The following is a 15,000-nucleotide window of genomic DNA, read 5'->3' as shown; positions in this document are numbered from 1 at the left end:
TGATAATAGCTAAAAATATTGGCCGTATTTTATTATTGCAATTTCCCGAGTGGTCTGAGGATTTAAAAGAATGGGCTGGCGAAATGCATGTTAAATGCACCTATAACGGTGTTCAATTATCAGAAACAGAATTTCCGAAAAATTGGTTACTAGATGGTATTCAGATAAAAATCTTATTTCCTTTCTGTCTGAAACCTTGGCACAAACCAAAGCTACGGCCCTTCCATAAAGATCGAATGAAAAAGAAAGGAAAAGTAAAAAAAGCCGATTTTTGTTTTTTAACAGTTTGGGGAATGGAAACCGACCTTCCTTTTGGTTCTCCTCGAAAACGGCCTTCTTTTTTTGAACCCATTTTTAAGGAACTCGAAAATCAAATTGGTCAATTGAAAAATAAGTCTTTTATAGTTCTAAGAGTTTTAAAAGAAAGAATCGAATTCTTTCTAAGGGTGTTAAACGAAACAAAAAAATGGGTTATCAAAAGCATTCTATTTATAAAAAGAATACTAAAAGAACTTTCAAAAGTAAATTTAATTCTATTATTTAGATTGAAAGAAGTAGATGAGTCGAGTGAAACTAAAAAAGAAAAAGATTCTACAATCAACGATCAGAAAATTCATGAATCGTTTAGTCAAATTCGATCTACGAATTGGACAAATTATTCACTGACAGAAAAAAAAATGAAAGATCTAACTGATAGAACAAGCACAATAAGAAATCAAATAGAAAGAATTACAAAAGAGAAAAAAACAAAAACTCCAGGAATAAATATTAGTCCTAACAAAACAAGTTATAATGTTAAAAGATTAGAATCACCAAAAACTATTTGGCAAATGTTAAAAAGAAGAAACGTTCGATTACTCCGTAAATTACATTATTTTATAAAATTTTTCATTGAAAAGATATCCATGGATATCTTTCTATATCATTAATATTCCCAGAATCAATACACAACTTTTTCTTGCATCATCAACAAACAAAATTATTGATAAATACATTTACAATAATGAAACAAATCAAGAAAGAATTGCTAAAAGAAATAAAACTACAATTCACTTCATTTCCACTATAAAAAAGTCACTTTATAATATTAGTAATAATAATAAAAATTCACAGATTTTTTGTGACTTACCCTCCTTGTCACAAGCATATGTATTTTACAAATTATCCCAAACCCAAGTTATTAACTTGTATAAATTAAGATCTGTTCTTCAATATCACGGAACATCTTTTTTTCTTAAGAATACAATAAAGGATTATTTTGGAACACAAGGTATATTTCATTTCGAATTAAGCCATAAGAAACTTCGGAATTCTGGAATGAATCAATGGAAAAATTGGTTAAAAGGTCATTATCAATACGATTTCTCTCGGATTAAATGGTCTAGATTAATACCACAAAAATGGCGAAATAGAGTCAATCAACGTCGTACAGCTCAAACTAAAGATTTAAACAAACGGGATTCATATGAAAAAGACCAACTAATTCATTACAAAAAACAAAAAGATTATGAAATATATTCATTGCCGAATGAAAAAGACAATTTTCAAAAAAACTATAGATATGATCTTTTATCATATAAATCTATTAATTATGAAAATAAGAGGAACTCATATCTTTATGGATCACCGTTCGAAGTAACTAAGAACCAAGAAATTTCTTATAATTACAATACACATAAACACAAATTATTTGATATGCCGGAGATTACCACTATCAATAATTATCTAGGAGAAGGTGATATTGGGTATATGGGAAAAAATCCGGATAGAAAATATTTTGATTGGAAAATTATACATTTTTGTCTTAGAAAAAAAGTCGATATTGAAGCATGGATCGAAATAGATACCAACAGTAATAAAAATACTAAAACCGGCACTAAGAATTATCAAATAATTCATCAAAGTGATAAGAAAGATCTTTTTTATCTTCCGATTCATCAAGATCCCGAAAGTAATCCACCCAACCAAAACAAAATCTTTTTAGATTGGATGGGAATGAATGAAGAAATACTAAATCGTCCCATATTGAATCTGGAATTTTGGTTCTTCCCAGAATTTTTGTTACTTTATAATATATATAAAATAAAACCATGGGTTATACCAAGCAAATTGCTTCTTTTAAACTTAACTATAACTGACAATTTGAGTAAAAATAAAAACATCAACGGAAAGCAACAAAGGAATCTTTTTATACCACCGAATAAAAAACAATCTTTTGAATTAAAGATAAAGAATATAAATCAAGCAGAAAACGAAAAAGAACCCGCAGGCCAAGGGGATCTTGGATCAGATGCACAAAACAAAAAATATCTTGGGTCCCCTCTCTCAAACCAACAAAACGATATTGAAGAAGAGTATCCGGAATCAGATATGAAAAAACGTACAAATAAAAAACAATACAAGAATAACACGGAAGCAGAACTCCATTTCTTCTTGAACAAGTATTTGCTTTTTCAATTGAGATGGAATGAGACTTTGAATCAAAGAATGATCAATAATATCAAAGTATATTGTCTCCTGCTTAGACTGAGAAATCCAAAAGAAATTGCTATATTCTCGATTCAAAGAAGAGAAATAAGTCTGGATATAATGCTGATTCAAAAGAATTTAACTCTTACAGAATTGATGAAAAAGGGAATATTGATTATCGAACCCGTTCGTCTGTTTTTAAAAAACGACGGACAATTTATTATGTATCAAACCCTCGGTATTTCATTGGTTCATAAGAGTAAGCACAAAACTAATCAAAGATACCGAGAAAAAGAATATCTTGATAAGAAGAACTTTGATGAATTCATTGCAAAACATCAAAAGATAACTGGAAATATAGACAAAAATCATTATGATTTGCTTATTCCTGAAAATATTTTATCATCTAGACGTTGTAGAGAGTTGAGAATTCTAATTTGTTTCAATTCAAAGAATAGAAATGGTATGGATAGAAATCCAGTATTTTGCAACGGGAACAGCATAAAAGACTGGGGTCCATTTTTGGATGAAAATCCGCATCTTGATAGCGAGAAAAATAAATTAATTAAATTAAAGTTTTTCCTTTGGCCCAATTATCGATTAGAAGATTTAGCTTGTATGAATCGTTATTGGTTTGATACCAATAATGGAAGTCGTTTCAGTATGTTAAGGATACATATGTATCCACGATTGAAACTTTGTTGATGGTACATTTTTCCTCTATATCCTCTATCATATCTAGTATCTAAAAGCAAACAAAACAAATGCGCACATGCCTTGTCTTACACTAATATACGATACCAATTCAATGACGTATCCATTCGATATAGAAATGAATCTTCTTTATTTTAGGCCTAAATTATTCTCTTTCGTAAGTGCAGAAATGTATTATCCTTTTGTATTCCTATCCGACTCCAATTTTAAATTGAATTGATTATTGATTCATTTTACTTGATAAAATTGGAGTCCATAAAGAAATTTAGATTATTGTGTATATCAGATTAAAATGACTAGCCTTATTATTATTACTGATCGGTAAAATTAATATATGTAAAAGGGGGGTTCTTTTATGGTAAAAAATCCATTCATCTCGGTTATTTCCCAAGAAAAAGAAGAAAAGAGGGGGTCCGTTGAATTTCAAGTATTCGTGTTCACCAATAAGATACAGAGACTTACTTCCCATTTGGAATTGCACAAAAAAGACTATTTATCTCAGAGGGGTCTGCGGAAAATTCTGGGAAAACGTCAACGGCTATTGGCTTATTTGTCAAAAAAAAATAGAGTACGTTATAAAGAATTAATTAGTCAGTTGGGTATTCGAGAGACAAAAACTCGTTAATTTGATGAGTCATTTTGAATTATTCGCTTAATTTTTGATGAACTTCTTTTCGCTTTCAGCAATTCATGGAAGAATGAATCGGGGAAAAACTTATGACTGCAACAGCTACAAGAAAAGACCTCATGATAGTCAATATGGGCCCTCAACACCCATCAATGCATGGTGTTCTTCGACTCATCGTTACTCTAGATGGTGAAGATGTTATTGACTGTGAACCAATATTGGGTTATTTACACAGAGGGATGGAAAAGATTGCGGAAAACCGAACAATTATACAATATTTGCCTTATGTAACACGTTGGGATTATTTAGCTACTATGTTCACAGAAGCAATAACCGTAAATGCACCAGAGCAGTTAGGAAATATTCAAGTACCCAAAAGGGCTAGCTATATCAGAGTAATTATGTTGGAATTAAGTCGTATAGCTTCTCATTTGTTATGGCTTGGCCCCTTTATGGCCGATATTGGTGCGCAGACCCCCTTCTTCTATATTTTTCGAGAAAGAGAATTAATATATGACCTATTCGAAGCTGCTACCGGTATGCGAATGATGCATAATTATTTTCGTATCGGAGGAGTAGCTGCTGATCTACCTCATGGTTGGATAGATAAATGTTTGGATTTTTGCGATTATTTTTTAACAGGGGTTGCTGAATATCAAAAGCTTATTACGCGGAATCCTATTTTTTTAGAACGAGTTGAGGGGGTGGGCATTATTGGAGGCGAAGAGGCAATAAATTGGGGTTTATCAGGACCAATGCTGCGAGCTTCTGGAATACAATGGGATCTTCGTAAAGTTGATCATTATGAGTGTTACGATGAATTTGACTGGGAAGTCCAATGGCAAAAAGAGGGGGATTCATTAGCTCGTTATTTAGTACGAATCGGTGAAATGAAAGAATCCATAAAAATTATTCAACAGGCTCTAGAAGGAATTCCGGGGGGGCCCTATGAGAATTTAGAAATCCGACGCTTTGATAAAGTAAGGAATCCCGAATGGAATGATTTTGAATATCGATTTATTAGTAAAAAACCTTCTCCAACTTTTGAATTGTCGAACCAAGAACTTTATGTAAGAGTCGAAGCCCCAAAAGGGGAATTGGGAATTTTTCTCATAGGAGATCAGAGTGTTTTTCCTTGGAGATGGAAAATTCGCCCACCAGGTTTTATCAATTTGCAAATTCTTCCTCAGTTAGTTAAAAAAATGAAATTGGCCGATATTATGACGATCCTAGGTAGCATAGATATCATTATGGGAGAAGTTGATCGTTGAAATGATAATTGATACAACAGAAGTACAAGCTATCAATTCTTTTTCCAGATTGGAATCGTTAAAAGAGGTCTATGAGATCATATGGATGCTTGTCCCTATTTTGACTCTTGTATTAGGAATCACAATAGGTGTACTAGTAATTGTTTGGTTAGAAAGAGAAATATCAGCAGGAATACAACAACGTATTGGACCTGAATACGCCGGCCCTTTGGGAATTCTTCAAGCTCTAGCAGATGGGACAAAATTACTTTTCAAAGAGAACCTTCTTCCATCTAGAGGAGATCCTCGTTTATTCAGTATCGGACCATCCATAGCAGTTATATCAATTTTACTAAGTTATTTAGTAATTCCTTTTGGCTATCGCCTTGTTCTAGCCGATCTCAGTATTGGTGTTTTTTTATGGATTGCTATTTCAAGTATTGCTCCTGTTGGACTTCTTATGTCAGGATATGGATCAAATAATAAATATTCCTTTTTAGGTGGTCTGCGAGCTGCTGCTCAATCAATTAGTTATGAAATACCATTAACTCTATGTGTGTTATCAATATCTCTACGTGTGATTCGTTGAGACAAAAACTTTCCCTATTTCCTTGCTTTATAGGAAAGAAGTTAAATGCGTTGAATACATATTTTCATATTTTTTATTCAACATTTGGGTTGATGAATTAAACCAGATAGTTATATGAGTGAGAAAAACAGCTTTTAAATTCGCAGTAAAAAGATTGAGTCTCATTTCCTATGTACAAGAGTTAAGTGAAAGTAAACATAAACAGTAGAGGCTGCTTACCCCAAGATTGGTTGATTAGTCATCATGTCTTGAAGCGGGTTCAAAAGATCAACTGGATGGGGTTTTTATTATTTATTACCAGACATGTATTATTATAATGGGGGATTGGGCAAAAATGAGTGGATGGTTAGGAACACCAAGGTACACAAAGGATTAGTAATAGAGATTATGTAAGTTATCCAACAGGATATTTCTGCATAAAAGGAATTCTAATTGGGACTTTAAGTTGGTAGAAACGATCAAGCAGTACTCCCCACGATTCCGATCCAGAGTATGCTCCTATCCACCGATTCGGTAAATAACTATCAGGAACGAAGTAATCCTCTATTTATTTTTTTTGAAAGCCCCCCTTTTCTGAGAAAGGAGAATAGGAACGAAAAAATAAATAAAATAGAAAGAATTTCATTGCAATAGAAAAAAGGAAAAATCTTTTTTTATTCTTTCTTTCCTATATACATATTTAGAGAGACGGGCTTTTTATCATGATTCATGAACTAATGTAATGTCTAATTCTTTAACTAATGTAATGTCTAATTCTTTTTCGTAATTGAAAATGGTAGGTTGAAATATGTATGGATATTGCTACAAAAAGTATTTTATTGAAAGATTAAGTTATTACTCATACACAACAAAAAAAGAAAAATTATTAAAAGATGAGATCAATTCAGAAGCACTTTTTTTATTTATTATAAATAGAGCAGACAGAATTCCATTGGTCTAATTCGGGACCTTACGATAGATTTTGACTCTATCTATCCTACAAACATATCAAGATAAATAATATTGAATGCGTCCTTAGATTTATTTGTGACCCTCGAGGAGCCGTATGAGGTGAAAATCTCATGTACGGTTCTGTAATAGCGATGGAAACAGTGATGTTATCACCGACTATGATTATCTAACAGTTCAAGTACAGTTGATATAGTTGAAGCACAGTCAAAATATGGGTTTTGGGGATGGAATTTGTGGCGTCAACCTATAGGGTTTATCATTTTTCTAATTTCTTCCCTAGCGGAATGTGAAAGATTACCTTTTGATTTACCAGAAGCGGAAGAGGAGTTAGTAGCGGGTTATCAAACCGAATACTCAGGTATCAAATTTGGTTTGTTTTACGTTGCTTCCTATCTAAATCTACTAGTTTCTTCATTATTTGTAACAGTTCTTTACTTGGGCGGTTGGAATCTTTCTATTCCGTACATACTCGTTCCTGAGCTTTTTGAAATAAATAAAGCGGGTATAGTCTTTGGAACAATAATTAGCATCTTTATTACATTAGCTAAAACTTATTTGTTCTTGTTCATTTCTATCACAACAAGATGGACTTTACCGAGGCTGAGAATGGACCAACTATTAAATCTTGGATGGAAATTTCTTTTACCTATTTCTCTAGGTAATCTATTATTAACAACTTCTTCCCAACTTATGTCACTGTAAAGGAATACGATATTCACGACTTGTCTCAAACAAGAGAAAGAAACAGGCATAAAATTTTTTATAGATATTCGCGATATGTTCCCTATGGTAACTGGGTTCATGAATTATGGTCAACAAACAATACGGGCTGCAAGATACATTGGTCAAAGTTTCATGATTACCTTATCCCATGCGAATCGTTTACCCGTAACTATTCAATACCCCTATGAAAAATTAATCACATCGGAGCGTTTCCGCGGCCGAATCCACTTTGAATTTGATAAATGCATTGCTTGTGAAGTATGTGTTCGCGTATGTCCTATAGATCTACCTGTTGTTGATTGGAAATTGGAAACGGATATTCGAAAGAAACGATTGCTTAATTACAGTATTGATTTCGGAATCTGTATATTTTGTGGTAATTGCGTTGAGTATTGTCCAACAAATTGTTTATCGATGACTGAAGAATATGAACTTTCTACGTATGATCGTCACGAATTGAATTATAATCAAATTGCTTTGGGTCGTTTACCAATATCGGTAATTGACGATTCCACGGTTCGAACAATTTGGAATTCGCCTCAAATAAAAAATGACTAAACCCCTTGATTCAAGAGCAATTCCCAATTACTAAGGTTAAGTTTTGATCTAAACGAATACGGTTTTTGTTTGGTCAATAACTAAAAATCCAAACTATTGATTAGTTGGTGAGAACCGCGGCTCAATTTGGATAGAAAATCTATTTCTATATTTTATTCCATATTCGTAATGATTTCAAAATATATAGTTTCAAACTATCCTTTCGGATAAAGAATGAGATTTCTGTACCTAATACGCACTCATTAAGATTGAATTCAATTAACAATTAAGAAATCTCATAAAAAAATATAGAGTCACCTTTTTCCTGGTCAGGTCAATAAAGTCATGAAATATTTCGATTTATTTATTTCTTATTTTACATAGAATGGATTTACCTGGACCAATACATGATTTTCTTTTAGTTTTTCTGGGATTGGGTATTATATTGGGAGGTCTGGGAGTAGTATTACTTAACAATACAATTTTTTCCGCCTTTTCATTGGGATTGGTTCTTGTTTGTATCTCCCTATTCTATATTCTATCTAATTCCCATTTTGTAGCCGCTGCGCAACTTCTTATTTACGTAGGAGCTATAAATATTTTAATCATATTTGCTGTGATGTTCATGAATGGTTCAGAATATCACAAAGATTTTTATCTTTGGACCGTTGGGGATGGGGTTACTTCGATGGTTTGTACAAGTATTTTTGTTTCACTAATTACTACTATTCTAGATACGTCATGGTACGGGATTATTTGGACTACAAGATCAAACCAGATTCTAGAACAAGATTTGATAAATAATAGTCAACAAATTGGGATTCATTTATCAACAGATTTTTTTCTTCCATTTGAACTCATTTCAATAATTCTTTTAGTTGCTTTAATAGGCGCAATTGCTGTAGCCCGTCAATAATAAATTTTTAGAACTAAGAATCAAAATCCAATTTTGTTCTAGGTTATCACATTTATTTCCCTTCAATTCTATTTGAATTCGTGTATAAAATAGAAATGCTTTTAGTTTGATCTATTACTAATATATTCATTCCATACTTGTTATATTCGAGTCAATCGAATCGGTTGAATTGTTGTTCATATTGAAATAAATCGAGATCAATAAGGAGTTGGTTAATGATGCTCGAACATGTCCTTATTTTGAGTGCCTATTTATTTTCTATCGGTATCTATGGATTGATTACAAGTCGAAATATGGTTAGAGCCCTTATGTGTCTTGAACTTATATTGAATGCAGTTAATATAAATTTTGTAACATTTTCTGATTTTTTTGATAGTCGTCAATTAAAAGGAACCATTTTTGCAATTTTTGTTATAGCTATTGCAGCCGCTGAAGCAGCTATTGGACTGGCTATTGTTTCGTCAATTTATCGTAATCGAAAATCAACTCGTATCAACCAATCGAATTTGTTGAATAAGTAAAGGTAGTATTAATTATATAAATTCTAATAATCGTTGATTAATTTAGCATGTCTGCTACGTAAGATATAGTCGTGCTTGCAAAAAGGTAGGAAATTAAAGTATCTTGGTGTTCTCTTTCATAAGTCAATCCAGAAGTAAACTAATTAAAAAAATTCTGATAAATCATTGATTCGTCTGGTATCGAAATATATGATTCGTTTATAAGTTTACTAGATCGAAATTTTGTGATGTTCAAAAATGTATAGATCCCATGTCGCATTCAGTAAAGATTTATGATACATGTATCGGGTGTACTCAATGTGTCCGAGCTTGCCCCACAGATGTATTAGAAATGATACCTTGGGACGGATGTAAAGCGAAGCAAATTGCTTCTGCTCCAAGAACAGAAGACTGTGTCGGTTGTAAGAGATGTGAATCCGCTTGTCCAACGGATTTCTTGAGTGTTCGAGTTTATTTATGGCATGAAACAACTCGCAGCATGGGTCTAGCTTATTGATACGTTCCATAAAACTCCACTTGAATCCATTTGATTTTTTTTTACCGACAAAAACCCGTACTCGAAAATCAAATATTTTGAGTACGGGTTTTTCTGGTCCAAATGTATCTTGTCATTACCACGAATGATTTTCCTTGGTTAACAATAATTGTAGTTTTGCCAATAGCCGCGGGTTCTTTAATTTTCTTTCTTCCCCATAGAGGAAATAGGGTAATTAAGTGGTATACTATTTGTATATGTATATTAGAGCTCCTTCTAACAACCTATGCATTCTGTTATCATTTCCAATCAGACGATCCATTAATCCAACTAGTGGAGGATTATAAATGGATCGATTTTTTTGATTTCCACTGGCGATTGGGAATAGATGGACTTTCTATAGGACCCATTTTACTGACAGGATTCATTACTACTTTAGCTACTTTAGCGGCTTGGCCAGTTACTCGGGATTCTCGATTATTCCATTTCCTGATGTTAGCAATGTACAGCGGTCAAATAGGATCATTTTCTTCTCGGGACCTTTTGCTTTTTTTTATCATGTGGGAGTTAGAATTAATTCCCGTTTATCTACTTTTATCCATGTGGGGAGGAAAAAAGCGTCTCTATTCAGCTACAAAATTTATTTTGTACACTGCGGGGGGTTCCATTTTTCTCTTAATGGGAGTTCTGGGTGTCGGTTTATATGGTTCTAATGAACCAACATTAAATTTTGAAACATCGGCTAATCAATCGTATCCTGTGGTATTGGAAATAATATTCTATATTGGGTTTTTTATTGCGTTTGCTGTCAAATCACCGATTATACCCCTACATACATGGTTACCAGATACCCATGGAGAAGCACATTACAGTACCTGTATGCTTCTAGCTGGAATCTTATTAAAAATGGGAGCATATGGATTGGTTCGGATCAATATGGAATTATTACCGCACGCTCATTCTATATTTTCTCCTTGGTTTATCATAGTAGGTACAACGCAAATAATCTACGCAGCTTCAACATCCCTTGGCCAACGTAATTTAAAAAAAAGAATAGCCTATTCTTCTGTATCTCATATGGGTTTCATAATTATAGGAATAGGCTCTATAACCGATACGGGACTCAATGGAGCCATTTTACAAATAATCTCTCATGGATTTATTGGTGCCGCGCTTTTTTTCTTGGCAGGAACGAGTTATGATAGAATACGTCTTGCTTATCTCGACGAAATGGGCGGAATAGCTATCCTAATGCCAAAAATATTCACAATGTTCAGTAGCTTTTCGATGGCTTCTCTTGCATTACCGGGCATGAGTGGTTTTGTTGCAGAATTGATAGTATTTTTTGGAATAATTACCAGCCAAAAGTATCTTTTAATGACAAAAATACTAATTACTTTTGTAATGGCAATTGGGATGATATTAACTCCTATTTATTCATTATCTATGTCACGTCAGATGTTCTATGGATACAAGCTATTTAATGCTCCAAACTCTTATTTTTTTGATTCTGGACCGCGAGAGTTATTTGTTTCGATCTCTATCTTTTTACCTGTCATAGGTATTGGTATTTACCCCGATTTTGTTCTTTCACTATCAGTTGACAAGGTCGAACTTATTCTATCTAATTATTTTTCTAGATAGTTTTCATGAATAAAACAAAAAATAAAAAAAAAATCCTATGATTTTAAAAATCATTCGTTGTGCGATGAAAAAAAAGAAGTTTTTTTGTATTCTCTTAAGTTAAGTAAAAACAAAAAGGAATTTGAATTTTAACCATATATGTTTGGTGTTTGTGAGAACCATGTGAATCACTACACTACTTGATTCAAATGGTTCTCGCCGGCTTACACGAAGTTTTTTATATACACTGTACTCTGCTTGTATTCGTCAGGGCCCTTCTTGAATTCAACTAGACGTTAATGTAAATGAACCATAACTATGCAGCCCTATTCCTAATAGATTGACTCCAAAATAGCATATCCAAATTATAAGAAAGCCTATAGAAGCCACAATTGCGGAATTTGCACCCTGCAAATTTTTATTTGTTCGAGTATGTAAATAAATCGCGAATATGGTCCAAGTAATAAATGCCCAAGTTTCCTTTGGGTCCCAATTCCAATATGATCCCCATGCCTCATTAGCCCATACTGCTCCCGAAAGAATCCCTATGGTTAAAAAAATAAACCCTAGACTAATAACACGATAACTCCAATGATCCAATTGTTGAATCAATTGGGACCTGTAATAATTCCCAGCAGAAAAAAAAGAAGTATTTCCCAAAACATTGCTTTTTTTATTTATGTATTGGATTTCACCAAAGGAAAATGACTCATTTAATAAATGATTGCTTTTACAAAAAATCTTTATGTCTTTTCGAAATGTAATGACTAGAAGCGCTACTGATAATAATGATCCGCATAAAAGAGCTGCATAGCCCAATACCATCATACTTACGTGCATTATTAACCACTCGGATTGGAGAGCGGGTACTAATATTGTGGATTGATGTATTTCAGTTAAAAGGCCTGAAGTAGCAAAGCTTGGGTAAAAATAGCACTCGGTGCGGTTATTGCGCTTAAATGATTTTTCTTTTTTTTGAAATACGGAACTATGTGAATAATAGAGAAACTCCATGAAAGAAAAATTAATGATTCATATAAATCACTTAACGGGAAATGCCCCGAATAAATCCACCGAGTGACTAATAATCCTGTTATACAGAAAAGGGCAGCTATCATGCCCTTTTCTGACGAATCATATAGTCTTACGATTTCATCGACTAATAAGGTTATCAAATGAATTGTAATTACGATTGAAACGATCGAAAAGGAGATATGAGTTAATATATGCTCTAAAGTTGAAAATATCATAAAAAATCTTAAAAAAAAAGAGGAATCCCTCAATTACGGAAGGGAAATCAGGAATTGAGTTCATTATAGGATCTATTGTATCTTTTTTAGAAGATGGCATGCCGCCACTCGGACTCGAACCGAGATGCTCTAGCACTGCTTCCTAAGAGCAGCGTGTCTACCGATTTCACCATAGCGGCTTGCTCGAACTCATAATAGCCTATTCATATTCAATCGTCGAGATTAAAGGGGTCAAGTCAATGCAATATTTTTTAAGAAAGATTTAAAATGATGAATAAAAATTCGTTCAAATCGGGATTTGAAGGTTCAGTATTTTCATGTAGGGTGTCAGTTTTATTTAACTTAGGGCTTTCGTGTAGTTTATGCTCTCTTAGAATTAATTGAACTGTTGTAACTAGATAGTTCTGCCCTCAATCCAAGGATAGAACTCAAAATAAAATGTCTTTTCTCATTTTCATTTTTTAATGATTCATTTCTCATTTATTTGATTTCATAAATCTGAAACAAAAAAATGCATTTTATCAATGAACAAAAAATAGGATCTATTTTGAATCACTTAAAAATTAACACATTTTTGTACATAATATCGCCTTTTACCGATTAGGTTGAAAGCGAGAGGCATATGAGGGTATAGATAGTAATTAAAAGAAATAATGATTCGGAAAGTTACAAACAAAATTTGAAACTTAATGAATTAGTTTCAATGACCCTTTCATTTTGAATAAAGATCTTATATTTGCCCTTTTCCAAATATAGAAAGAAAGAAAACGTTTTTATTTTTTATTATTGTGATTGTGACAAGCGGGTCGATGGGGAAAATAAGAATCCCCACCCCGAAAATGATAAAATATACTAAAAAGAAAGGGAAAACCCCATATCTTATCTTTATTCGTTTTTTCAAACACAAAGGTATTATTTTTAGAATTCGGTAAAGAGACAAATTATTATTATATATATCAGAAAAGCAAGACGAATTCTATTTCATATTGATTAGTCCAATACAGTAAGTAATGGAAATTATTAATTATATTATAAATAAAATTAGCCAATTTTTCGAGTCAAGTTGATTCAGATTATTCCAACGTTTGATTATTTATTTGTTTGTCGCACAAAAAAACTTTTTGAATTTCCGGTAGAAAGGGATTTCGCTAACGAAAAGGCTTTTAGCGCTGCCCAATATCCCTTCTTTTTCCACATATTTTTTCGAATACGCTTTTTTGATATAGAAGTACGTTTTTTTGGAACTGCCATTTTAAAATTACGAGATCACTCATTGTTATAGTTGGATGTGAAAGACATCTATTGTTCAAAACGAATTGTTCTTTACTATTCATTATCTATCTATTTATTCTCTAGATAATATTCTCTTCATAAAAAATAAATATAGATATGTGAAAATCGTATAAAATATTACTAAAAAAAAAAAAGAATATGATATATGATTATTATGTGATTTAAAAAAATTGTTTTTTCTATTCCCTACAATATCTGGAAGAAAGAAAAATTTGTACTGATTGGTATCTTTATTTCTCATTCTTTCTCACTTAAATCTATATCTGTAGAATCCGATATATCATAGAAACGAAATTGGTTGAAGTTTATAAAATCCAACCTCCATTTCTGTTTCTGTCTATTTTCTGCGTTCGATATTTCATTTACATGTAATAAAATACATCAAAAAGTTTAAGAAACCAACTTTTCCCTACTGAAAAAACTTTCATCTTTTTTTCTATTAATTGGTCAAGCCCGAGGAAGGGGTATTTCTAATTTCATTTTTCAAATTTGAATGGGACTGGTAATTAATCTGTTAAAAGATACGTGACATAATACTAGTTAATAATTTTGAATAAACTAACTACAATGGCGAGTTCTTATCTCATTAGGCCAAGTTGTTGATCTTAGTTGATCCTATGATTAATATCAGAATCAAAGACCTTTTTTTGGTATAATTCTTCATCCTTGCTCTATGGGAGAGAAATTTTTGTAATAATACTAAAAATTGTAAGTTTTTCTATCTTCATAAATATCTTAATTAAGAACTAAGTATTCACTTTTTACTAGTAATTTATTTGACCAATTCTCATTTTTTGATTTGAATATTTGAAGTATTTAGGAAAGACTCAAAATAAATAAGAATAGAAAATTCTAAAATTCTCTTTAAGTTAGTTTAAGTTAGTGCATATCTTTATTTTTTTTATTGACTCCTTTCGAAAAAGGCAAGATCTGGCGAATCGGAAACAATTAATTACTTTTTATTTTTTATGGAACATACATATCAATATGCGTGGATCATACCTTTGATTCCACTTCCAGTTCCTATGTTAATAGGAGTGGGGCTTCTTCTTTTTCCGACG

General features: G+C 32.3%; 5 protein-coding genes across 5 annotated transcripts in view; 4 read left to right on the top strand and 1 right to left on the bottom strand.

The window, feature by feature from the left end:
• The window catches only part of LOC132288447 (protein TIC 214-like), a 12,096-nt gene extending 11,152 nt beyond the window's left edge, over nucleotides 1-944 (top strand). Inside the window, exon 1 of the mRNA XM_059789857.1 lies at nucleotides 1-944. This exon is cut by the window's left edge and continues 11,152 nt beyond it. Within this exon, the coding sequence (XP_059645840.1) occupies nucleotides 1-929 (929 nt within the window). The 3' untranslated portion in view covers nucleotides 930-944.
• Nucleotides 945-3,187: 2,243 nt separating this feature from the next.
• On the top strand, nucleotides 3,188-5,082 carry LOC132288448 (NAD(P)H-quinone oxidoreductase subunit H, chloroplastic). The gene has a single exon (XM_059789858.1). The coding sequence runs from the start codon at nucleotides 3,901-3,903 to the stop codon at nucleotides 5,080-5,082; it is 1,182 nt and encodes a 393-aa protein (XP_059645841.1). The 5' UTR covers nucleotides 3,188-3,900.
• Nucleotide 5,083: 1 nt separating this feature from the next.
• LOC132288450 (NAD(P)H-quinone oxidoreductase subunit 1, chloroplastic-like) lies at nucleotides 5,084-6,549 on the top strand. Its single transcript, XM_059789860.1, has one exon. It carries the CDS (start codon nucleotides 5,084-5,086, stop codon nucleotides 5,648-5,650), a length of 567 nt encoding a protein of 188 aa, XP_059645843.1. The 3' UTR covers nucleotides 5,651-6,549.
• A 697-nt stretch (nucleotides 6,550-7,246) lies between these two features.
• On the top strand, nucleotides 7,247-8,969 carry LOC132288451 (NAD(P)H-quinone oxidoreductase subunit I, chloroplastic). The gene has a single exon (XM_059789861.1). The coding sequence runs from the start codon at nucleotides 7,379-7,381 to the stop codon at nucleotides 7,880-7,882; it is 504 nt and encodes a 167-aa protein (XP_059645844.1). The 5' UTR covers nucleotides 7,247-7,378; the 3' UTR covers nucleotides 7,883-8,969.
• A 3,549-nt stretch (nucleotides 8,970-12,518) lies between these two features.
• The window catches only part of LOC132288449 (putative protein TIC 214 N-terminal part), an 8,516-nt gene continuing 6,034 nt past the window's right edge, over nucleotides 12,519-15,000 (bottom strand). The window contains exon 1 of the mRNA XM_059789859.1: nucleotides 12,519-15,000. This exon is cut by the window's right edge and continues 6,034 nt beyond it. The gene's annotated coding sequence lies outside the window, so the exon portion shown is untranslated.

This window comes from Cornus florida, unplaced genomic scaffold (assembly GCF_030987335.1).
Source record: "Cornus florida cultivar Cherokee Brave unplaced genomic scaffold, ASM3098733v1 CherokeeBrave_3.0.0_Hap2_scaffold_120, whole genome shotgun sequence".
NCBI lineage: Eukaryota > Viridiplantae > Streptophyta > Magnoliopsida > Cornales > Cornaceae > Cornus > Cornus florida.
This window is presented reverse-complemented; position numbering and strand designations above follow the sequence as displayed.

Bases quoted from the DNA above. Each gene is read 5' to 3' on its own strand.
- LOC132288448 (XM_059789858.1), top strand. From the start codon at position 3,901: ATGACTGCAACAGCTACAAGAAAAGACCTCATGATAGTCAATATGGGC.
- LOC132288451 (XM_059789861.1), top strand. From the start codon at position 7,379: ATGTTCCCTATGGTAACTGGGTTCATGAATTATGGTCAACAAACAATA.
- LOC132288450 (XM_059789860.1), top strand. From the start codon at position 5,084: ATGATAATTGATACAACAGAAGTACAAGCTATCAATTCTTTTTCCAGA.